This window comes from Cricetulus griseus, chromosome 2 (assembly GCF_003668045.3).
Source record: "Cricetulus griseus strain 17A/GY chromosome 2, alternate assembly CriGri-PICRH-1.0, whole genome shotgun sequence".
NCBI classification, from domain to species: domain Eukaryota; kingdom Metazoa; phylum Chordata; class Mammalia; order Rodentia; family Cricetidae; genus Cricetulus; species Cricetulus griseus.
Genome location: NC_048595.1, coordinates 101,085,324 through 101,107,756, shown reverse-complemented (window position 1 = coordinate 101,107,756; position 22,433 = coordinate 101,085,324). Strand labels below are relative to the sequence as shown.

The following is a 22,433-nucleotide window of genomic DNA, read 5'->3' as shown; positions in this document are numbered from 1 at the left end:
TTTCCCCTAAAGCAAGCATTGGAGCAAGAGAAGATTTCAAAGCTCCCCACCCTCTGCTCCCTTGTAGGATAGAGAAACCAATCTGTTTCTTGATCGTGAGTCTTTCCAAAATTATGTTCTGTAGCTCTTAGACTTGGGGGGGGGAAGGGTGGCAAAGTTTTCTGAGCAGAGAACATTTGGGAGGTGTAATGGAGACCTGGGATGAGATGGAGAGGAGTCTATGTGCATGGATATATTGGAGGGAACGTTGGCTAGAGAGTCTTCAAGTTGACAGATCTGAATGGCTAGCTGGACTCAAGCCCTGCAGTGATGGGAAGGACCCCAGCTGGATTACTGCTATATCAGGAGGGCACTTAGGAGTGTCCTGAGATGACTGGAGAGAGTTCACATCCAGATCTTTCTAGGTAAGGACACAGGAAACAGTCTTTGTGGTGAAGAGTTTATTGCTCCACCCTCTTCCTTGGCCTGGCCAAATCTTTACCAGGAATGGTAGACGGGATAGGTCTCAGACACAAACTCAGGATGTACAACATAGTTGTTTCTCTGGGGACCACCAGTTTTCTTGAAGTGACTTGTGTCCCATCTGTAAGGAGAGATAACCCTGACTCCAATTCTCAATATTAACCCTATGTCAACATTTTACCTCTGACACTGACCACACACTGACCTCAAGTTCTACTGGTAAATTTACGATACCCAATACATAATTTCCCAGCCTTGACTTCTTACCCTATATATAAAACCTTGAACCCAATTCCCTTGACTCTAAGTCCGCTGCCAACTCAAAGCTCTCATTGAGGTCTTCTGGTGTATCTCAACCATTGACTTCCCAATAGCATTAGCGCCCCCTGGCGTTAATTTCCTGCCTGAGCACTTCAACAGGCATTTCCCACCATCCCCACCTCCAAAAGGCACTGTCTCCAGCGTGCAAGTGAATGCGCCAAACTTACTTAAGGTTGGGAAATGGGTAGTATGACGGCGGGGGAGTTGTAACAATACAATGCATTCCGGGCCGGTGACCGCAGGTCGAGACATTCCTAGTGAAGGAAGAAACAGCAAGGAGAGGTCGGTTTTTTGTTTTGTTTTTTGTTTTTGTTTTGTTTTGTTTTGTTTTATTGTTTTTCGAGACAGGGTTTCTCTGTGTAGCTTTGGAGCCTATCCTGGCACTCGCTCTGGAGACCAGGCTGGCCTCGAACTCAGAGATCCGCCTGCCTTTGCCTCCTGAGTGCTGGGATTAAAGGCATGCGTCACCAACGCCCGGCTGAGGTCGGTTTTTTGTTTTGTTTTGTTTTGTTTTGTTTTGATAACCTCATATCTCAATATTCCAGACCAAGAACCTGGGTACAGTATCACTTCTGTGGTTCCTTCTTTGCCCTTCATAAATCCACTACTTCAGGGCCTCTGAGAAGGCTCCAGGAAGTCCCCTCCCCACCAATGCCTGGTTTTTGCTGCCAGAATCTGCAGGATCAGATGCAGCCTTTGAGGATCCAGCATACCCGACCCCCCACCCCCACCCCCGCTTCTGTGAGACAGCGATTTCTTCAACTCGGGGAAGTAGTTAGCATTTCTAGGCCTTCTAGAGGCTCACACACTTTCCCAAAACACACACCCCTTCTGAAGGAAAAGACCTGATCTTAGACAAGGAATCAGGCTTGAGGAGGGCTAGATCATCATAGGATTAGGGATACGGTTCAGGACCCCCTCTGCACAGCTCTCAACACTCACAGACATGAAAGCACCCCCCTCCCACCAGTATTGTCTGCTGTGGCTGGATGCAGTCTGGATGCTGAGTTTCTCTCTACGCACTCAAGGAAGCCACGAACCCTGTGGGAAAGCAGTAACCACTTCCTTTGCCCCAACGATGGTCCTGCCCACTGCTGAGGGTTCTCTTAGGCCCAGGCTAGAACCTCTGTCTCCAGACCCAAGGGTCCAATACAGACCAGGGCCTGTGAATGTGAGAAAAGGTTGCGGCTGATGTGAGGGGTTTGGAATCCTCTGAAACTGTTTTGCAGGATCTCCAGAATACAAACACTTGTCAGGTTGACCTTGAGCACTGTTGGAAGGGACAGGACTGAGGACTTGGGAGTAACCTTCTTGCTGGTTCTCTGTCTTAGCTGTTCGCTTGTGCCCTGAGGCCCTGTAAACAGGCAGAAGCCGATGGGGGCCTGGCGTGGAAACAACAGAGCTAGAATGAGGCTAGATGCCAGCCTGCAGGAGACTTGGGAGGGACTCTAGGGGGCGGGGCTCGTTAGTGGGTGGAGCCCGGCCAAGGCGGGCGGATCCCTGCGAACCTTACAGTCGGCTGCACCGAACACAAAGGCTGCAGGCGGCGTTCTGTGCTAGGAGGCATCCCAGAGGCGCAGTAGTCCATCCCGCGCAGACAGTAGTGGCGGCCGGAGCAAGGGCTTTGGTATCCTCGTTGTGGCAGCCGGCCCGGCAGAGGATCAACGCATCCGCAGCGGGGAGCAATCTGGGGCAGAGTCCGGTTCCGGGACAACGAGTTCAGCATGTTCACCACTACCTCGCGCTCTGAGCCCAGAGTCCAGGATACCCAAAGACAGAGCCAGAGGGATGGGAAAAGCAGGATCAGAGCCCGAGGCAGAGACAAAAACAGGGACACACACACAACTACACCCTCTCTAGCTTCTCTAGATCCCCATTCTGCCCTCTGGCTTCCTCCTTGACACCCAGCAATACTCTTCAACTCTCTACCCGCCATTTACCGTAGGCGTTGAGGCGCTCCGGTTTAGGAGGGTACTCCAACGGCATTCCTCGCATTACTGTTTCCATCCCGGCATCCTGGAAGCATTTTACTCTTTTTGGGGGGTGGGGGTAGGGGTTGTCTTCCCTGAATACCCAAACGGTCTTCAGGCTTCAGAGTCTCCCCTCATCAGCTCCCCTAGTCTCGGGGTTGTTTGGAGTTGTTGCTGTATTCACCTTGCTTTTGAACTGTCTCCTCGCCCTTGTTCCCGTCACAAAGGAGGGGAAGGTGGGTCAGGGAGGACCAAGCTCATTATTGACGCAAGGGAGTCATAGTAGCCAGATCAACTGAGGCAGTACTACTTGGCAGGCTTCAAAACGGTCAAGGAGTGCACACTAACAAGTCACCACCAAGCCGGGGCAGAGACTGAAACCCAGGGGTCTATTGCAGGCCAACTCCTGGCCTCCATTGTCAGCTAAAAAAAAAAAAAATAGAAACCCCTAATTTTACAGATGGGGAAGTCACTGCAATGTTAAGACGGTGTGTGTGTGTGTGTGTGTGTGTGTGTGTGTGTGTGTGTGTTTTCATGTCCTAGACCTCATGCAATTGTGGTAGGCACAGTAGGTACCTTAGGCAGTCGAGGAAGACAGGTGTTATACTTGTTCCAGAAGCTGTTGTAAGGTCCTGTCCTCCATGTGTTGTAACGGTCATTATCTAAGTAGCTTGTACAGCATTTGTCCTCTTCATCATAGTAGTGGAGATGTCAGAAAGGATTACTTCTCAGTCCATCCAGAGCCTGGGACCTTCTAGATGTTTCTTCTCTGATCTCTGTCACAAAGCTGACCCTCACTGACCCCAACTCCCAAGTCCAGACTTGCAGATCCTGTACCATTTATTCACTTTGGAGACAGGATCTTACTATGTAGCCTGGAAGTCTGTGTAGCCCAGGCTAGCCCCAGTCTGTCTATCCTCCTACCTCACCTTCCCTGGTGCTGGATCACAGGCCTGGAACACCATCATGCCCTGTCCACAACCCTAGTTCTTTTTGCCACTGAGCTGCAGATGTCTCACTTAAGGGATGCTTTGGAGCAAGGTTTGGATCCATCAGGCTATCAGCTTCATCCGGGCCCCGCCCTCTTTGAGTCAACTAGCCTGGAAAGTATCACGCCAGGCCCTCCCCTCTCTCTAGCATATCTAGGCCCCCAGGTCTGCCTATTCAACCTTAAAATTGACTTTCTTCCCTCTTTCTCTATGTTCTCATTCCTTTATCCTTGTATGGCCTTCACCAGGAGACAAAAATAATGTCATGGTTAGCAGAATATACCCTGCGGTGCATACAGTGCCTGGCTTCAAATTACAGCACTGCAGGGGGCAAAAGTGTAGGATTTGTTGTGAAGTCTAGATGAGTTAATCTATACAAAAGTTTTGGAAAAAATGCTGAACATAGTGGCCCATTCCTGTAATTCTAGTAGGCAGAGGCAGGAGAATTGCTTTGAGTTCAAGGCCAGCCTGGACTATATGGTGATATCCTGATTAAAAACACCAGAAACAAGGCCGGGCGCACGCCTTTAATCCCAGAGTTGGAGGCCAGCCTGGTCTCCAGAGTGAGTGCCAGGATAGGCTCCAAAGCTACACAGAGAAACTCTGTCTCGAAAAAAACAAACAAACAAACAAAAACAAAAAGTCTAGATAATCCCAGTCCTGAGGAGGTGGAGGCAGGAGGATCAAGAGCTTAAAGTTCTCCTTGGCTACAAATTGTAGCCAAGTTCTGGGCTACATGAGACCATGTCTAAAGAAGAGGAGTGGGGGACAAGGAGAAGAGGAAAAGAAGAAAAAGAATGCTTGGAAATAGAAAGCTATGATGATTATCCCGCTGGTCTCCTTGCTCCATCTTTGAAATCCTACAACCCAACATCAACATAGAAGCTATGATACTTTCCCACAAGTGAAATTTAAACAAGATACTATTCTAGTCCAAAACCCTTTTAACTATATCCTACAAGGCCCTCTATGGTACGCTCCCCCAAAATCTGAAGGACAGAGACAGGTTGAGGGACAGGATGAATGGGAACTCTGGCCTGATGGTGCATTCCTGCAATCTCAGCATTTGTGGGGCTTGGGTTAGAGGCTCACCAAGGACTGGAGGCCAGCCTGATTGACATTGTGTATTTTAGGCTAGCCTGGGCTACAGAAAGATCCAATGAGTAAAGGCAATTGTTACCAAGCCTGGCAATCTGAGTTCAATCCCCGAGACTCACATGGTAGAAGGAGAGAACTAATTCCATAAAGTTGTCCTTGGACCTCCACATATGGGCTGGAACATGGGCTTGCCCCCTCATATACACACATACAAAATTGATACATATAATAAAAATATTTTTAAAGCCTGGACATGGTGGCACAGCTTTAAACCTAGCACTCAGGAGACAGAGGCAGGCGGATCTCTATGGGTTCCAGATAGCCTGGTCTACATATCCAATTCTGTACTAGCCAGGGGTACATAGTGAGACACTGTCGAAAAACAAAACAAAATGAAAATAACCCAAATCCTATAAACCCATAAAAGAAGCCCAAGAAAAATAGCTGCCTGAGGAGAGGAGTGTTATGTTTGCTGTTCTAAGCTGGGGGATTTGGCATGCTGAGTTTGAGGTTTGAACATCCAGGTCAAAGTGCAAGAGAATGGAATGCTAGTGAGAGGTCAAGGCCTGAAAGATTTATGATAACAGCAACTAAAGCCATGGGGATGGGGAGATGGCTCAAGGGTTAACAGCACTGCCTGCCCTTCCAGAGGACCCAGGTTCAATTCCCAGCACCCACATGTCTAACTCCAGTTCCAGGGGATCCAACGTCCTCACACAGACATACATTCCAGCAAAAACACAATGCCAGAAAATAAAAATAAATCATTTAAAAAGTCATTAAAGTCATGCATGGGTTACATCAAATAACCCATCAAATAAATCTTAGGAGAAGAGATGGAGGCTCTGGCTAGCACCCTGGGGAAGCCCCCATTTCCATACTGAGTGTACTAGAGACTAGGAAGTCGAGGAAGGAGGTTATTTCAAGGAGAGTGGCCAGAAGAGTGAGATGCAGGACTTGTCTCAGAGGCTAAACACCGAGAGTTCCAGTTGGTGTGAAAAATCTCACACACACATGAAATTTCAGCGTTCCAGGCTCCCAGCACTAACTGGGAATTATCAATTCATTCAACAAATACTTAGGAAGAAAAGTACCAATGAAGCCCCATGATGGAGAAGGTACAGCTATGAATAAGACATTCCCTCCTTCTTAAATGGATAGGGAGACAGATCATAAACATGTAGCCAAAGGAGAAAGTTGATTTTTCCTAAATGATATGAGTATAGACCCATATCTATACCCCAGGCTGTAAAAGGGCTGGAAGGAAGATAGAAAGCAGAGAGAGCTGATGGGAAAGGGTGGCTAAGGGAAAGGAAGAGGTGGGTGGGGCCTGTAGAAAGTCAACCCTCTCTCCACCTTGCTGTGGGTGAGACCTCAGACCTACCCAGTGATTTTTTTCTTTCCAACAGTATCTAGCTATGCTGTTCAGGTTGGCCTCAAACTGCCAAGCTCAAGTGATCTCTTCCTGACTCAACCTCCTGCATAACTGAGACTGTAGGTATGTGCCACCATGCCTGGTTAGATTCTAGCTCTATTTTAAAATTGCAAACTCCCCCAAAATATGGGTTTGAGTCTTCTCCAGGGCCAAGGGCTGGAATAAGTAGGTATCGGAGTGTACAGGGGGTCCCTGTACACTAGGGAATTAGCCAATTAGGGAAGTAGCCAAAGTCCTGACAATCAGGGTAGAGATCAGGATCCAAATTGGGCTTAACTTGAGGGTCATTGATGGGCCACTTTTAAGGTCAAAAACAGGAAGTGGTTGAGAGCCTACCTTCATCTTGAGAGAGCCAGTATTTCTCAGGCAAGTAAGGGTGACCTGCTATAGAATTTTTGTAGGTGTAGTCCTGTGCAGCACATTTGACCATCTTCTGAAGGGCCTCCGGATCCACATGGCGGTGCATAGTCTGAGTCAGACCCTGGCCAGAGGAAGAGAGGAAAAGTGGTATAGAGAGATCCCAAGCCCAGGGACCTCGCTGGAGCTAGATCTAGTCTTTCTTGAAAAGTTCAGCCTGGCTGGATTTCCAGCTGCTCCCAGTCCAAGAGGGATGGATCTCGTGTCTCATGGCCCTTCTGCATAGACATATTTTTGTTTTAATTTTAATTGCCTGTGTATGAGTGTTTTGCCTACATGTATAGACATGCACCACACAATACAGTGAAGAGACCAAAAGAGGGCACCAGAACCCTGAGAACTAGAGGTGACATTTGTGAGTCACCGTATGGGTGCTGGGAACAGAATGTGTTTCCTCTGCAAGAGTAGCCTGTGCTCTTAACTGCAGAGCTGTTTCTCCAGCTTCCCAACCTGCTTTTGAATCATCTTCTTGCCCCTTTGTCTTGCTTGCTTGTTTTCTCATCTAAAACTGATACACAGAACCAGACCCTTGGCCCTAGTTGGGGTAGTTTTCTGACTTTGTTTCTGCCCATTCCTGGCTGACAGAGAACTCAGGAAGGTAAGAGACATGTGTGGCTGTTGTCTCTTCTGCACTGCAGCCCTCACTGGGGACAGGGCTGGAGTCTCCTCTAACAGGGCCAGTGGACACAATCTAGAGGGAAGGCTGACTTCCTGGGACCTGACTGCTCTATGTAGATTTCTGGGGCAGGGAGGGCATCTGGCACCTTGAAACTGAAGGATGGGTTTGGTGAGATGCCTGCTTTACCATGTAACAACACCTGGACTCTGCCGTGGCTCTTTCTCTGACAGCAGTGTTTTCAGCCTTGACCTTGAGACTCACTTTGTTCTTTCTGGTCATTATCTGCCCTTGATATTTTTTTCCTGTATTTTTTGAAATTTTTTTCTTCAAGATAGAAAGCTTTCTCTGTGTATCCCTGCTGTTTTTGAGCTCACTCTGTAGACCAGGCTGGCCTCGAACTCACAGAGATCTACCTGCCCCTGCCTCCCAAGTGCTGGGATTAAAGGCATGCACCACCACACCGGTTTTTTTCCTGTTCTTGTTCTGGACACTGAGATCTACTTATTGAAGTTCACCTCACCTCAGCCCGTCACTCCTTGTTTGGATAGATTTATGAAAACCCAAATGAAGACCTCGTTTTTTTGGGGTCCATGGTCTTCAGCTGAGGCCAGAATCCCAAATAAGGTATCTGTAAGGACAGCCAGTCTGAAAAGCTAGCTGAGATCACTCATACTTGACCCTTTGATTTCAAGGGCAAAGGCTGTGAGTGTGTGTGTGTGTGTGTGTGTGTGTGTGTGTGTGTGTGTGTGTGTGTGTTGCCTGGTTGCTCCCAGAAAAGTCCTTAGTTCAGGACCTTCTGGGAAAACGTGTGCCCAACTGATGTCCTGAGGTATCTGGCACAGTGACATTCCCATGTGGGTGGAAGCAGCTTTATGTGCAAGGGTCCATAATTCAGCGCTTCCCTGAGCTTTATATACACGTAGTCTAGCTACACTGAAACCTACACAAAGTACATTCATATATACACATACCACATACTAAACACTCAGACACACACATACAGACACAGACACAGACACACAGACACACACAGAGAGAGAGAGAGAGAGAGAGAGAGAGAGAGGAGAGAGAGAGAGAGAGAGGGAGGGAGAGAGAGAGAGAGAGATCCTATTTGGAAGAACTCACAGGCATCAACCATTTTTCTGTTAGAGGCTTTCCTAAGATGTCTGTGGTCTTTGCTCATGTTCATAAATAGAAAACTAAAAAACTATCTGAGGCCTTGAGCGATTTTGCTAGCCATTAGCATCACTGGGCTGTTGCTTGAGGACCACAACACCAGTATGCTCACACTTTAATGGGGATCTGCTTCTTTGGAAAGGTTCCTTTAATCTTTGGCCTAGGGTAATGGCCCAGATGCCAGTGTGGGTAAGGGCTGCTGGGGGTTTTAGTAGTCACTCTATGGATGCTCATCTGCTTTCAAGATCCTTGCCAAAAAAGAAAAAAAAGAAAAGCCTTGTGACTTTTCCAGAGCCAGAGCCAGGCAGTCACCCCGAGGCAATGAATAGAAACAATTAGTAGGTTTGACTGTTTAAGTGACTTTCAAATAACCCTGATTTTAGCCTTGGTCCTATCCCACCTTCAGCTCCAGGGAACCAGAACTGTTCGTCCCTGAGCCTTTTTGAATTCTGTGTCCTTGAGCTGAATGCCGTCGTTGGGCATCCCACGACTGGCTGTTCGTCTGCCTCCTCAGGTGTGCTAGGTCAGTTACTGCCCTCTGTCATATTTCAGTTTGCCAGGCTTTCCTTGCCATTGGTGCTTTCTCATCATCCTTGTGAATCTGGATCTCAAGTATCCATTTACTGTGGTTTCAGGCAGGGGTCAGAACCCACGTGTGTTCAATTTTAACCCAAAGGATTATACTTCTTTATGTATTCTGAATGCTAATCAGTTACATGTTGCAAATCTCTCAGTTCGTGGCTTTTTTTTCTTTAATTTTCTTTATGATGTCTTTGATGAACAGAAGTTCTTAATTTAAACCAGCTGAATTATTAATCTGTTGGATGGTTAATGCTTTTTATGACTGAAGACATCTATCCATACTCTCAGATAATGGAAATAATGTCCTGTATTTTCTTCTGAAAGCTATGTGGTATTACTTTCCATATTTAATCTTCCAGGACTTTCATTTTGGGTGTGGTGTTATATATTAATTTTATTTCTATCCATATGAATAACTAATTTTATTACTAAGCAGTCTATTCTTCCCCTATGGATTTGCCATGCCACCCAAGCCTGATGAATCTTTTTCCATAGCTTTATTGTCAACCATTTTTGCTGAATATTGTTTCCATATATGTATGAGTCTATTCTTGAACTATGCTATTTTGTTTATTCATCTATTTATGACTTTTTATAACTTTGTAGTGAATATATGTAATTCATATCTGTTTGAAAAATTCTTTATCATGTGTGTGTGTGCAACTGCAAATGTATGGTCATTTATGTGAAGACCAAGGCAATGTCCATCATTTTCTGCCTTATTTTTGAGACAGGGTCTCTCACTGAACCCAGAAATCTAGTTTCAGTGACTAGACAGAAAACCCCAGGGGTCCTCCTGTCTCTACTTCTCCAGCCATGGGATTACAGGTGTGAGGACTGCACCTGGCTCTTCACACTGGGTGCTGGGAATTGAATTTACGTCCTCATGTTTGCCCAGCAATCACTGAGCCATCTCTCCAGCCCCACTTAATTTTTTTTTGAGAAAGAGTCTCTGTGTAGTCCTGCCTTCGAACTTGATGTGTAGCTCAGGCTAGCCTCTAACTCACAGAGATTCACCTACCTCCCGAATGCTGGGATTAAAGGTGTACATTATCATGCTTGTGTACCATCACACTGGGCCAAAAATATTTTTGTTGTGTTTCATTTTGTGGGGTGTGTGTGTGTGTGTGTGTGTGTGTGTGTGTGTGTGTGTGAAGCAGGAGAACAACTTACAGGAGTCTGTCCTCTCCTTCCACCATGTGGGTCCAAGAGACCAGGTCAGTCAGTCAGGAGTCACCACCCCAGAACCATTTGGTAGGCAACTATTATTATTTTTTGTATACAGAATGCAAATACAAGTTCATTATGCAGATAAGGTTTCATATCATATTTCCTTCTTTTTCTTTTTCTGAGACAGGGTTTCTCTGTATTGTTTTGGAGCTTGTCCTGGAACTCACTCTGTAGACCAGGCTGGCCTCAAACTCACAGAGATCCGCCTGCCTCTGCCTCCCGAGTGCTGGGATCAAAGGCATGTGCTACCACCTGGTTTTCTTTTTCTTTTTAGCAGGGTTGGGGGTGCATCATGCTAGGCAAGTGATTTACCACCAAGCAACACCACCAGCCCTGATTTATTGTCTTATATCTTATTGTGAACTTATGTTGATTTGGCAGCACTTTGGATACCTGAAGACCTGCAGTGAGGATATTTTCTCTCATAGAAGTTATACAGTGTTGTGCATGAGCGTGTGTGTTGAGTGTGTATGTAGATGTGTGTGTGTGTGTGTGTGTGTGTGTGTGTGTGTGTGTGTGTGCATGTAGGTGTGTGTTGTGTGTTATGCAGGTGTGTATGTGCAGGTGTTTGTTGTGTGTGCGTGCAGGTATGTATGTTTGCTGGTGTGTGCATTCATGTATGCCTGAAAGTGTGTGTGTGTGTTGTGTGTGTGTATGGAGGTGTGAGTGTGTGTGCATACAGAGGTGTGTGTGTGTGTGTGTGTGTGTGTGTGTAGTCAGAGACATTGAACCTTGAATTTCAGTCTGGAACTCACAGTAGTTCCTCTACTTTCAGCTAGTTTAAGATAAGCATCTCTCATAGGCTGGTATTAGCATTTGTTATCAGGCAATCCTGTCTTTTGATTGTTCAAAATAGAATTAAAAAACCCATTAACTTTATGTGAGATGTAGGGCTTTAAACAGGTATCCATATGCAGCCCAGTTTGGCCCAGTTTGCCATCCTCCAAGTTCTCCCTCCTCCTTTTCTACAGAGCATATTTAGACAAAATACTTTAAAAATCCTATTCATAAATTCTTTTTGTTACCACAAACTATAATTCCCCACATCCATTGCTCCTCTTCTATCTCCCGGTGTACACAGAAGGGAATGTAATGCCCATGCATAATGATATTGCCTCTTGGACATTTCTGACCCATTTTGCAGGTAGCCCCAGAGCATTTGCACTTTCAGCTCTTCTTTTAATTCTTCACCCATTTTTCCCTATCTTTCCAGCTACAGGTCAAGGTCACCTTGAGAGAAAGGCCTTCTGTGACATGTAGGAGTGGGCTTCCCTCATTGCCATTATGATGTTTATTTGCGGAACAGCATTTTAGACAACTTAAGAAAATTGTGGGTTTTTTCTTATTAGTACCCCCCCCATGTAGTTCTACGAGGACAGAACCCTATACTATTTTATACACTGCTGGATGTACCTAGGAAAATGAATAAAATACAGAAAAGGAAGCTGGGAGCAGGCCTGTAATCCCAACTGTTGGAGGGTTGAGGCACACAGAGCAAGTTCAGGGGTAGCCTGAGTAAGTAAGCTACTGAGACCTTATAGCAAACCTTAAGAATCTGGAGCAATGGCTCAGTGAGTAATAGCATCTGTTGTGTAGGCATGAGGGCCTGAGTTTGAATCCCAGTCTTGAATGTGATGCATTCAATATGATGCAAACAAATAATACTTAAAATTCAAGGCATAGAATACTTGCTTAGCATTCTTAACACCTTGGATTTGATTTCCAGCACTACACAAAATGAACAATGACAAAAAAAATAAAGGCAGATATGGTGATGTACATGCTATAATCCCAGAATGTGAGAGGCCGAGGCAGGAGGATGAGGAATGTAAGGCCAGCCTAGGCTACATTACAAGTTTAAGGCTTGCCTGAGTTATTAGAATCTGCCGTAAATGCAAAGCAATCACCAAATGGCTAGGCATGGGGCATGCCTGCAATCCCAGCCAACTTGGGAGGCTGATGTAGGAGGACTGTCACAAGTTTAGGGCCAGCCTAGGCTACATAGTGAGTGAGGCCTTGTCTCAATAAATAAGTAAACAAAACAAATTCATAAATGAGCCAGGCGTTGGTGCTGCATGCCTTTAATCCCAGCACTCGGGAGGCAGAGGCAGGTGGATCTCTGTGAGTTCAAGGCCAGCCTGGTCTCCAGAGAGAGTGCCAGGATAAGCTCAAAGCTACACAGAGACACCCTGTCTCAAAAAAACAAAAAACAAAAACAAAAAACAAATTCATAAATGAAATTAAAAAAACTGAAAATAACTACACAGGGACAGCCACATGCCAGTCATCTAGACACACAATTGTATATCCACCCTACCCACAATCTGTACTTACTGGGGTCACAAACTTGTTGGCTTCCCAGGCCCATAGAGGTGGGTCCTTATAGACCTCCTTGATGGAGGTAGGAGCCCTGTAGGAGTCACTGTAGGTGCTGATAGGGGTCTTGGTCTTCCGGGAGAAGAGGAACATGATGGAGTCTCAGGGATGCTGTAGTGGGCTCTGCCTGTCAAGGACTCCTGGTGGACATCAGTGACCACCCCTTCCCCTAAATATCCCACACCTCCCACCTGTAACCCCTCCTTTGGGGGATCTCTCAGTATCTCTCCCCCGAGGCTTCCTGCTTCTACTCCACCCAGCTTCCTTTCCAGGATGGGCAGTGCCCATTATGATATCACTCGCCTTGGCCCCATCCCTGTATAAGAGGCCTGATTTCCTCCCTATGCCAGCCCCTTCCTGCCTTGGACCCTTCAAAATATCCACTTCCTAGGCTCCTAGAGACATGTAGGACAGACGTCTCACTGCTGAAGAGAGGCAGAGGTTAGGAGGGGTTGTGATTCTTTAGGGCCACACATCAGCAACAAGCAGAGGTAGAGGACATGCGCATCTTGGGGTCAGTTTTCTCCCTTCCTCAGCCCACACCCCAGGTAAGGAGCTGAGTCTGGCTTGTTTGATGCTTTTAATATCATTATTTGTGTTACACGATACACAACCAAGGATGATGGTCAATACTGCGATGGAAATGTTAAAAAAAATATTATACACGGCTCATGTCTTCCACACACCTTCTTGGAAATAAATTAGTGAGCTCGGAGAAACCTGGCTGGGTGGCAGCCACAGCCAAGGATGGGGGAGTGTTAAGGCAGTATCTACAAGGGGTGGGGGGAGCAGGGGCAAGCTAAGGCCCTGGCTCTTCCCCTTCAACTTCCAGACAGGGAGTGGGGGTGGGGGGACCTTGGACTCTCCATGGACAACAGAAGCTGCTGGCTGCCAGCTTCCTACTCCTGCCGGATGTTCATATACCACCTCAGTCTGAAGCCCTTGCCTGCTAATGAACCAGTGTGTCCTGTGGGGAGGGTGCTTTCCCTGGGCTCTCAGGGCCACAGACATCGAATGGGCCAGAATCCCACAGTGAGTCAGCAGCAGAGGCAGCCATGTTCTAGAGGAGATACCCATGTTCTAGAAGGGTGAGTCAAAGAACCCAGTGGGGTGGGGGTAGTAGGAGTTCTAGTTCTGGGGCCCATATGATGCTGTGGTGGGGAAGCTAACCAGGGCGGGGTGGGGGCTCAGAGGGGGTCCACTATGGGCCTTGTGGCCCCTGCAGACACTTTCTCTGCCTTGCCTCCTTTGGCATTTTCTCATCTAATTAGGATCTCTGCACTAGGGGAGGTAAGCTGTGGGGAGTGGAGAGCTACACTCCGACACTTTGGAGTGGGCAGCCAGCCCCTGGGTGGTGTAGGGAGAGTCAACAGCCTCATTTCTTCCTCTCACCACACCCACTCTAGCTCCTACCTCCCAGGACTGGCACCCAGAGAGTGGTATGTAGCAGCCATGACAGTGAAAACACCAGAAGGTGTGGAGGGTCAGCAGGAGGCCCAGAGAAGCTACACTTTGGCCAGATGGCAGGAGACTGGTGGGGCACAGACCTAGCAGTGCGAGGAGGCTGTCTGTGTTTTCAGTTGTTTTCCAATGAAGGCAGGGCTATACTGCCAGCCAAGGGAGAGCTACCATCTCTTCCTCATTGAGTTGCAGCCTCAGCTTTCCTCCCCCAGATCAGCAAAAGCAGAAGCAACAGTATGCATCACACACACACACACACACACACACACACACACACACACACCTCTTTCCCAAACAAATCTGTATTTGCTTCTTATGTCTACACAAGCACACACCTCAGGCCTCCTAGTTGCTCTCAAAGCTCTCTGCAGAAATTCCTGTGAAGAAATTTCTTCAGATCTGAAAAGACTGTTAGTAATGTCAGCTATTCTGAATTTTCCAGTCGAGAGAACTGAAGACCTGGAGAAGCCTGGGAACTGCTTAAGAGCCCAGGGAGAATACCAGAGCTGACACTAGAACCCAGGCTTCTGACTGCCAGGCTAGGCCCTCAGTCCACTGCATTTCTTAAGCAGCCTTTCATACAGCAAATCGACCACAGTCATTTCCCCACCACACATACCCATCAGGTTGACCTGGACAGACAGGTTAAACACACACAGACACACACCCTACCACATACATACAGCCACTTGGTGCACTGCATTCTCTCAAGCTTGCTCTTGAAGAGCCTTTCTGGAAGCCAGCCTCCTGGACCTTGGGTTAGGGTGAACCGGGAACCGGGCACTGGAGGCCAGCCCTATCTCTTGCTTCCAGCCTGGAAGCAATAACCAGAAGACTGGGGTGAGGGGGTGGGGCACAGGGACAGATGCACTGGTTAGAGGCTGTTGAGAACAGATCATACAATCCCCAAACCTGGCCTCTAAGGCTCACCTTACACTCCCCGTCCTCAGAATGTAAGGAAGCAGGGGAACTTGAGTGGAGGGAGGGAGAAGGCAGTGATCTAATGAGGGATGATAGTATCCCTTTGGACGGCTTTGCCTAGCTTCCCATCTGGAGATGAGGGGGAAACACAAATAGGAATATGGGCTGGCACGGGGGTTGGGGTGAGGGGCTCTGAGGTGTTGAGAATTGTCCCCATTGCTTGGGGCCTTTTCTTCCCCAACCCCCTTTCCTTCCTTTCCAGGCTAGGGCTGGGGAATTCATGGCTTCACTGGCATGGGGCCAAACCCCTGGCCTTGTGATCCCTTCATCTGACTGCTTACAGTTGGCCTCCTGGCCTTCAGTGCTGCCCCCTGACTGCAGCTCTGGGGAGAGGTGGCAGGGTGCTTGGGTGTGGTCTCCCCCAAGTAACTGAACAGTTCAAACAGTGTCCCTCCCACCTCGGCCCCGGGGCTGGAGACAGACCCGGTTTTGGTTTCTCCGGCTCCATGAACACACAGAGGTACACGTCCTACCATAGGAGGAAGCAATGACTGTTACGAGGTTTGCGGCTGTAAGGGGCTCGGGGCTGTAAGGGGAACCTGTGGGCCAGCTGGGTACGGTTGGTCCCTGCCGCGCGTCCCACGTGGCCCGACTCGGCCCCGCCCCGTGCGCCGCGGCGACCCCGCCCGCTACTGAATGTGGCAGGCGGTGGAGGAAGTGGCCTGGCAGCACATGCAGGTGGGGTTCACGGATTTGGGGGGGATGAGATCTAGGTCCTCATCGTCGGGGATCTCGTCTAACCGGTAGCCGTCCTTCAGCAGCTGGATGTTCAAATCTTGGTTGATCTGCTGTAGAAAAGGTTCGAGTCAGCTGGAAGGGCATCTCCCTGGGCTGGGGCCGCCACTGCCACCCTGAGGCCACAGTGACAGCCCCTACTCATCCTAGGTTTATTTTAAACTCCGGCCTGGCTTGGGTCTCACTTCCTCCAGGCAAGTCTTCCTAAGGCCGGGCCTCTACAGGCCCCTGCCCAGTTCAGTGTCAACTTCTCTACTCTTGCTTCAGTTCAGGATTTGCCCCGATTTCAGGTCCACTCCTGTTAGGTGTTGCCTGCATTCCACACATGTTCTGTTTTAGAGTCCCGCTTTAATAACCCGGGGCTGTCAGAGTAGTGATTTCTTCCCAGGCTCTCCCAGCCCAGACCCCGCCTCATGCGAAGCCCCGCCCCAAAGGCTCCGCCCCACCTCCCCTTGAAGAGCCCCAGCCTTGCAGCCTGGAGAAGTGGTCTAGCTCCCCTTAGTCTGTGGAGGCAAGGGGGTGGAGCCTCACCTCCGCAGAGGAGTAGCCAGAGGAAGAGTATCTGGACATGTCGAAGTCATCATCACTGGCCGTGGAAATAAGAGAGAAAGGAAGTGATTCAGGAAAATTAAATAGAAAATTCTCTGCATCTTTGCCATACCCACTGTTCTCCAACAGTATGATTTAAATAATCCGTGCTTATTATGCAAATATATGTTTGCAAAGACAGGTTTCCCGGTCCAACCTTCAAATAAAAGCGGCTTCCTTCTAGATAGAACTGCTATAGTCTCTTTCTTTCTGCCTCGTCCTCATGTTTTTGTTTTTACTTTTCTCTCCCTAGATTCAAATCATCCTGGCTGTTTGGATTCCCTTAAGGTCTCTGGCTAGCCAGATGCTCCCCTGGGATAGGGTTCTTCTCACTATGTCCTCTCCATGCCCATTCCTTTAAAAAACAATCTATCCCCTTGGGAAATTTCACCCATGGAGAGCTCTGGTTGAAGTATACCCCACTTCTGGCAATATGGCAGATGTGGCCTGTACAACCCCATCTGTGCTCACATAGAAATATGGGTTTGTCCAGCTTCCCCCAGGCCCCATACACACCTGTCTGTGTCAAGAGCTACCAGTGGCTTCTCATCAGGGCTCTGGTCAAGCGAGGAGTAGCCTTTATTGGGGACGACCAGCCTGGGTAAAGAATTGGGGAGATGGAGTACCAGCTGGAGCATACAAACATGGCAGGGGGCTTGACAGGGTCCTGCTCCCTCATTTCCTCCCCCTCCCTGCAGTCCCCTGAGGAGGGAGAGGCTGGAGACCAGAGAAGGTAGGTGTTGGCTGGTGGGGTCTCAGTGGGGCAGGGAGGATGCCCACCTCGTCCGGGCCATCACATTGTTCTTCTTGGGTTGCTGGTTGACAGGGCTGCCCATGCTGCCGTTCTTCAGGGAACCCTTCCGGGCCAGCTCCCGCTGCTTCTCTGCAGGGGAACATGGGAAAGACGCTGTGTCCTGCCCCAGGCCCTGCTTCGGGGGCTGGGGGGGGGAGGGCGACCTGCTCTGGGCCCTTTTTGTGCATTTCCTTTTCTCCCTGGCACACAGCCCATGGTCCTCCAGGCACCTGATGCTGAGGGACATGCTCTTGAACCTGCATAACTTAAGGGGCAGAGTGTAGGGGAGGAAAAGAGCCGAGTCCTGCCTCTGGGAACCACAGTTCCTGTGCCAGGCAGTCAGTATGTGCCTGAAGCCAAGGACAGGCTAGAGAGGAAAGATGAGCACAGAAGGATGAAGCAGCCAGGGAAGCCTGGAGGGAGGAGGACATTAAGAAGGAAGGCATGAGCCAGGCAGTGGTGGAGCACACCTTTAATACCAGCACTCTGGAGACAGAGGCAGATGGTTCTCTGAGTTTGAGCCCAGCCTGGTCTGTAGAGTAAGTTCTAGAACAGTCAGAGCTACACAGAGAAACCCTTCCAAACAAACAAACAACAAACAAAAAAGCAAGAGCATAAGGATGGAAGGGGCCATTACAGCACCTGTGACTCACTTGAAATGTCCTCTGATTCCCACGCCTCTGAAGCTCTTTCGTCTTACTCCCTGACCACTTTTTTTTTGCCTCTTTGGCTACAGGGGATTTTTCCAGCTTCTCTTCAGCAGGCAGTAACTGCCATTACCACATCCAGCCTCTAGGGGGTGCAATTTGACTTACAGTTCTTGGTGATTTTCTTTTATCAGAAGTGAGACAAGCTGTGAATTTTCATGAGCTTTGGTGGTAATGCAATGTGAAGGAAATAAAAAATGCTATTTTAAAAGTGTGCTAAGTTTGTTTGAAATCATAAAAAATGCAGACAATAAGTTGGCAAGGCTCAGACTAAGGACTACTATGCAACCATTTAAAAGAATGAACTCATTCTCTATAGAGGTTCTGAGACATTATGTAGTGGGAGGGAACATGTGTACAATGCAATGCCATTTGTGCTAAAGTACAAAATGAAGCTACAAGAACTTGCAGTGGTTGCCTCTGGAAAGAGTAAAGAATTTATATGCATTTAAAAATACTTTTATCGTTGCATTAAACAATAATAAACAAAACTGGCTGTGCTCTGAATAGAATGTCCTAGGAAGACAGAAAATAGAGAACTGCTGCTCTGTTTAGAAATTAGCCAGAAGGGATGCCTGGATATGGTCTAGAAGCAAAGAAGCAAGGTCTGTTTTATTTATTTATTTATTTATTATTTATTTATTTATTTATTTATTTATTTATTTTGAATAGACTAAAAGAACAGGCCCTGTGGAACGGAATCCTGATAGCTGTGGAGGGGAAGTTAGTTAAAGAGACAAGAGGCTCAGTCTCAGCTGAGAAAGATACCAGTTTTGGGCGGGCAGCTAGAGCCCGAGTTCTGAGAAGATTGCTGGAATGACAGAGGAGTTTTAAGGACAGCGATGACCTGTATTCAATGGTCATCTCTCTCATGTGTGACATGTTACAATTTTTCTTCAGGAAATCAGTTTTTCAGTAGAAGTTTGTTGTCTATAGTAGCCTTGGTCAGTGAGATTTTGGTCCATGAAGTGCGAGGGGCAGTGTTTGGCAGAGAATGGGGAGCTCTGGGCAGTTGTGGGAGCCAGGTGATTTCAAAGCAGGAAATGGACATCAGAGTGGACATGGAACCCACCCTGAGAGAAAGATGATGAGATATCCGGAAAGAGAGGTGTTCTGGGGTTCACTAAGAAAGGGACAATCTCCCCATCCAGGTCCTGAGACCTGTCCCTCAAACATGGCAGCAGCCATATCTTTTGGAGGCAGGTTCCTCCTGGCTGGCCCTTCTGAATCCTGTCCTGGGGTTCTATGCTTTACATACCTTACAGCCACCCCTTGAATACTTAGGGTCTCTAGCCTCAGAGGTCTCTCACTCAGAGACCATCACTGTCTTCTTTGTCTTGCACGACATAAGGCGCCTGGGAGTACCAATGACTTACTTGGAGCTTTAGTCTTGGAATCATCTAGCCTGAGCTACTTTAATTGTAGCGCCTTGCTGTAAACCCGGCCCGAGAGTATCTTGTTCACTTCCCACATCGCCCTCATCCTCCAGACACACTCACCCAGCTTCACTTGGAGCGGGGATGGTTTGTAATTCATGGCTACTGACTCACCCTCCCGGGCGTCACAGTCTCCGTCTGAGATAGAGGCGGCGGCTGGGTCCTGTGGGAGAGAAAGCAGAGAGACAGGGAACTTAATAGTGATCCCAGGGGTTGCCCTGAACCCTGAAGCAACCCTTCTCATCTGCCCTCTGAGTTTCTGGGAGCATTTACTTCAGTGGCAGGCCAGGATTCAGGGAGAGAGAGGCAGACTCATTTACTGTGACCTCAATGGAAAAGCCAAGATGTATGTCTTACCCACATCCAACAAGCGTCTCGTGTAATCCAGGCTGTTCCAGAAATCCCACATCCCTAAACCCACAGGACTTCCTCTACAAGTTAATGCATGAGCTGTCTGGCTCTCTGGCTTTTCTACATATTTTTTAGGAAAAGGGTCTGTCTACATCCCTGTGAGCTTAAGGGTGGATTAAGGCCAGAGCAGGTACTCCCAAGAGAGTCCTTCTTCCTCTGTTTCCTCTTTGCAGGGTCCAGACAACCACCTGGCCAATCCAGGCAAGACGTCAAGACTTCAGTCACTGACTAAAAGCACAAAGGATGGGAGGGGAGGATTCTGAATAAGAACTTCTGAAGTTCCCAGAAGAGCCCTAAGGAGTGCACCCTGGGAGGCTGGATGCTTTGGTCTGGTCCTCCCTGGCCTTTAGCTCTTACAATCTTCCTGTCCCCTCTTCCTCAGTGGCCCCTGAGCGTTGTGGGGTAGTGGTAAAAAGCTCTATTTGTGCCTGGGCATTCCACTGACACGTATTCTCTGCACTTAGGTGTTGGGTAAGAAAACAAACCTGCAGGTGACCATGTAGTTTTGTGCTTGTCCTGAAAGCAGAACACATGCTGCTGATGACAAGGTAGGCAGTCACCCATTTCAGATGTGCAGCCCTTGCAATCTTCCTTGCATTAGCTCTCACTAGCCTCCAACTCTAGGCAAGACCCTGTGCTGCCCAAAGTCCTTAGCCAGCCTTGACGCCTCTCCACAGGGCTTCCCTCCCCAAATGAGACCCAGGGCTCTGGCCCACCCTGTCTCATGCCGTCTGTATTCAGAAAAGTTGATGATCAACTTCTGTTTTTGTAGGGAAGATTAAAGATTTTATTCAGGTTAAGCAGTACTTGCATATATTTGAGATGTTACTGCTTTTACAATCAATTCTCTATTATAGGCAATGTGAGTTTTGTTATAATTCTTTTTCTGGAACGCACAAAGATGTTATCAATATTTTTTTCATACTTGTCAGATTTACAATTTTAGAGGGAACTAAAGATGAGCTTCTCTTATGATGACCAACTGTTATTTTAAAACGTTTTTAGTCTTGGACCTGTAGACTTGGCTCAGTGGTTAAGAGCACTTATTCTTGCAGAGGACCTGGATTGGATTCCCAGAACCCACATGGAGGTTCACAATCTTCTGATTCAGGGATCTGATGTCACACCTTCTGATCTCTGTGGCACCAGGCACACATGTGGTACACATACATACATTCAGGTAAAACACCCATACATGCAAAATAAAATGAATCTAAAGAAGTTTTTATTATTTGAGAATTTCATATAATGTATTTTGATCATATTCATCCCTACTCCTCCCAGATCCACCCTTACCTCACCCCTTCCTCAACTTTGTGTTACACATTTTTTTTTAAATAACCCCGAGTTCAATTTGTGCCGATCTTTTTTTTTTTTCATTGTGAATCCATTTATGAAGAGAGATAACCCTCAGATCAGAATGTTCAAAGTCAAGTCACATAGTCTGGCAAAACTCAAGGTCAATTATACATTGTTTAAAGGACTTACATATGAATCCACCAATTCCTGAGTTTTGTGTTCAGTTCACAGAAAGAAACTCATACAACTAAGTGTATGAGAAATATTCAAATTGAACATAAGCCTTTAGTGTATAAGAGACAGTCACCCTATTCTTTAGTTTCTGACTCCTTGGGTAAGGACCCATTAACATCAGCTCTGAAGTGAAATTAAAGCAAAACAAACAAACAAAAAACCAAACAACCTACCTTTCCAGTCTCAGATATTAGTACAAATCAAGTACTGTTCAGACTTGTGCCGATCTTATACTTGTGGGTGTGGGACTGTCCACTGGGGCATAGTTAACCCACCAACAGCCATAGTCTTAAAAGAAAATTGACTCTTTCTTCCCTTCTAAGAAGTCATAAATAGCCCATAGTTCCCCAGTTTGGGGTGCAGGATCAAGAGCCCCTCTCCACTCCCACTAGAACACTGACTGACTTGACCTCTGTAGTCTTGTGCAGGTAATCACAGTTGCTGTGAGTTCATGAGTTCAGAAGACACTGTTATGGTCTGGTCCTCCCTGGCCTTTAGCTCTTACAATCTTCCTGTCCCCTCTTCCTCAGTGGCCTCTGAGCATTGTGGGGTAGTGATAAAAGGCTCCATTTGTGCCTGGGCATTCCACTGACATGTATTCTCTGCACTTTGGCTGGTTGTGAGTTCCTGAATTAAGTTATCAGGATGACCAATGCAATATGGGTGCTGCCATCTTTAGCCAGGGTATTAGAGTGGCCAACCTAAGGTGTGAGGACTGCAGGCAATCCATTCTGCTTGTTCTGTCCTTGAACACACAGAAAGCAGACAGACAGGCAGATAGAAAGAATGCCCCAGGACTAGTCGCAGTATCAGGTCCAGGGATCTGTGGGGCTCCTGGTGACCCATTTAAAATGAGGTGAGGTCTAGAGAAGTGACTCAGTGGCTAAAGTGTTTGCTGTGCAAGTATGAGGACCTGGGTTCAGATCCCCAGAGCTCAGGTAAAACTGGAACCATTGAGTATCTGTAAGCCCATTGTTCCTCCAGTGTGAGATAGAGGCAGAAACAGGAGACTCTTGAGAAGCTCACGGTCTAGCTAGCCTGGTATTTGTAGCAGAGAAAAATAAAAGGCAGTAGAATGCCAAGACTGATACTATTCTCAGTTATCCTCTGACC

General features: G+C 47.5%; 2 protein-coding genes across 13 annotated transcripts in view; both read right to left on the bottom strand.

The window, feature by feature from the left end:
• Positions 1-452: 452 nt before the first annotated feature.
• Positions 453-12,825, bottom strand: CUNH9orf24 (chromosome unknown C9orf24 homolog). Of its 3 annotated transcripts, XM_027403334.2 has the most exons (7): positions 12,634-12,825; positions 6,612-6,756; positions 3,330-3,442; positions 2,724-2,799; positions 2,292-2,529; positions 951-1,037; positions 453-583 (listed from the first exon to the last, which is right to left on the bottom strand). In XM_027403334.2, the coding sequence occupies exons 1-7, from the start codon at positions 12,766-12,768 to the stop codon at positions 478-480; spliced, it is 900 nt and encodes a 299-aa protein (XP_027259135.1). In that variant the 5' UTR covers positions 12,769-12,825; the 3' UTR covers positions 453-477. The 3 variants fall into 3 exon arrangements, with proteins under 3 accessions (XP_027259135.1, XP_035294870.1, XP_035294869.1); XM_035438978.1 differs by lacking the exon at positions 453-583 and having other exon boundaries at positions 2,297-2,529; XM_035438979.1 differs by lacking the exons at positions 3,330-3,442; positions 6,612-6,756; positions 12,634-12,825 and having other exon boundaries at positions 951-1,020; positions 2,437-2,529; positions 2,724-2,790.
• A 413-nt stretch (positions 12,826-13,238) lies between these two features.
• The window catches only part of Fam219a (family with sequence similarity 219 member A), a 55,616-nt gene continuing 46,421 nt past the window's right edge, over positions 13,239-22,433 (bottom strand). For 3 of the 10 annotated variants that reach the window (XM_027403328.2, XM_027403323.2, XM_027403329.2), the window contains 5 exons: positions 19,440-19,539; positions 17,221-17,323; positions 16,957-17,037; positions 16,384-16,438; positions 13,239-15,905 (listed from right to left, as the gene is read on the bottom strand). In XM_027403328.2, the coding sequence (XP_027259129.1) occupies positions 15,747-15,905; positions 16,384-16,438; positions 16,957-17,037; positions 17,221-17,323; positions 19,440-19,539 (498 nt within the window). In that variant the 3' untranslated portion in view covers positions 13,239-15,746. The remainder of the gene's footprint in view (positions 15,906-16,383; positions 16,439-16,956; positions 17,038-17,220; positions 17,324-19,439; positions 19,540-22,433) is intronic. The other 7 variants (XM_027403325.2, XM_035439921.1, XM_027403331.2 and 4 more) reach the window with 3 other exon arrangements.

Coding starts and splice junctions, on each gene's coding strand:
- CUNH9orf24 (XM_027403334.2), bottom strand. CDS start 12,768: ATGTTCCTCTTCTCCCGGAAGACCAAGACCCCTATCAGCACCTACAGT. Junction 6,757..12,633: donor CCAACAAGTTTGTGACCCCA/GTAAGTACAGAT, acceptor TCCTCTGGCCAG/GGTCTGACTCAGACTATGCA. Junction 584..950: donor TACCCATTTCCCAACCTTAA/GTAAGTTTGGCG, acceptor CTCTCCTTACAG/ATGGGACACAAGTCACTTCA.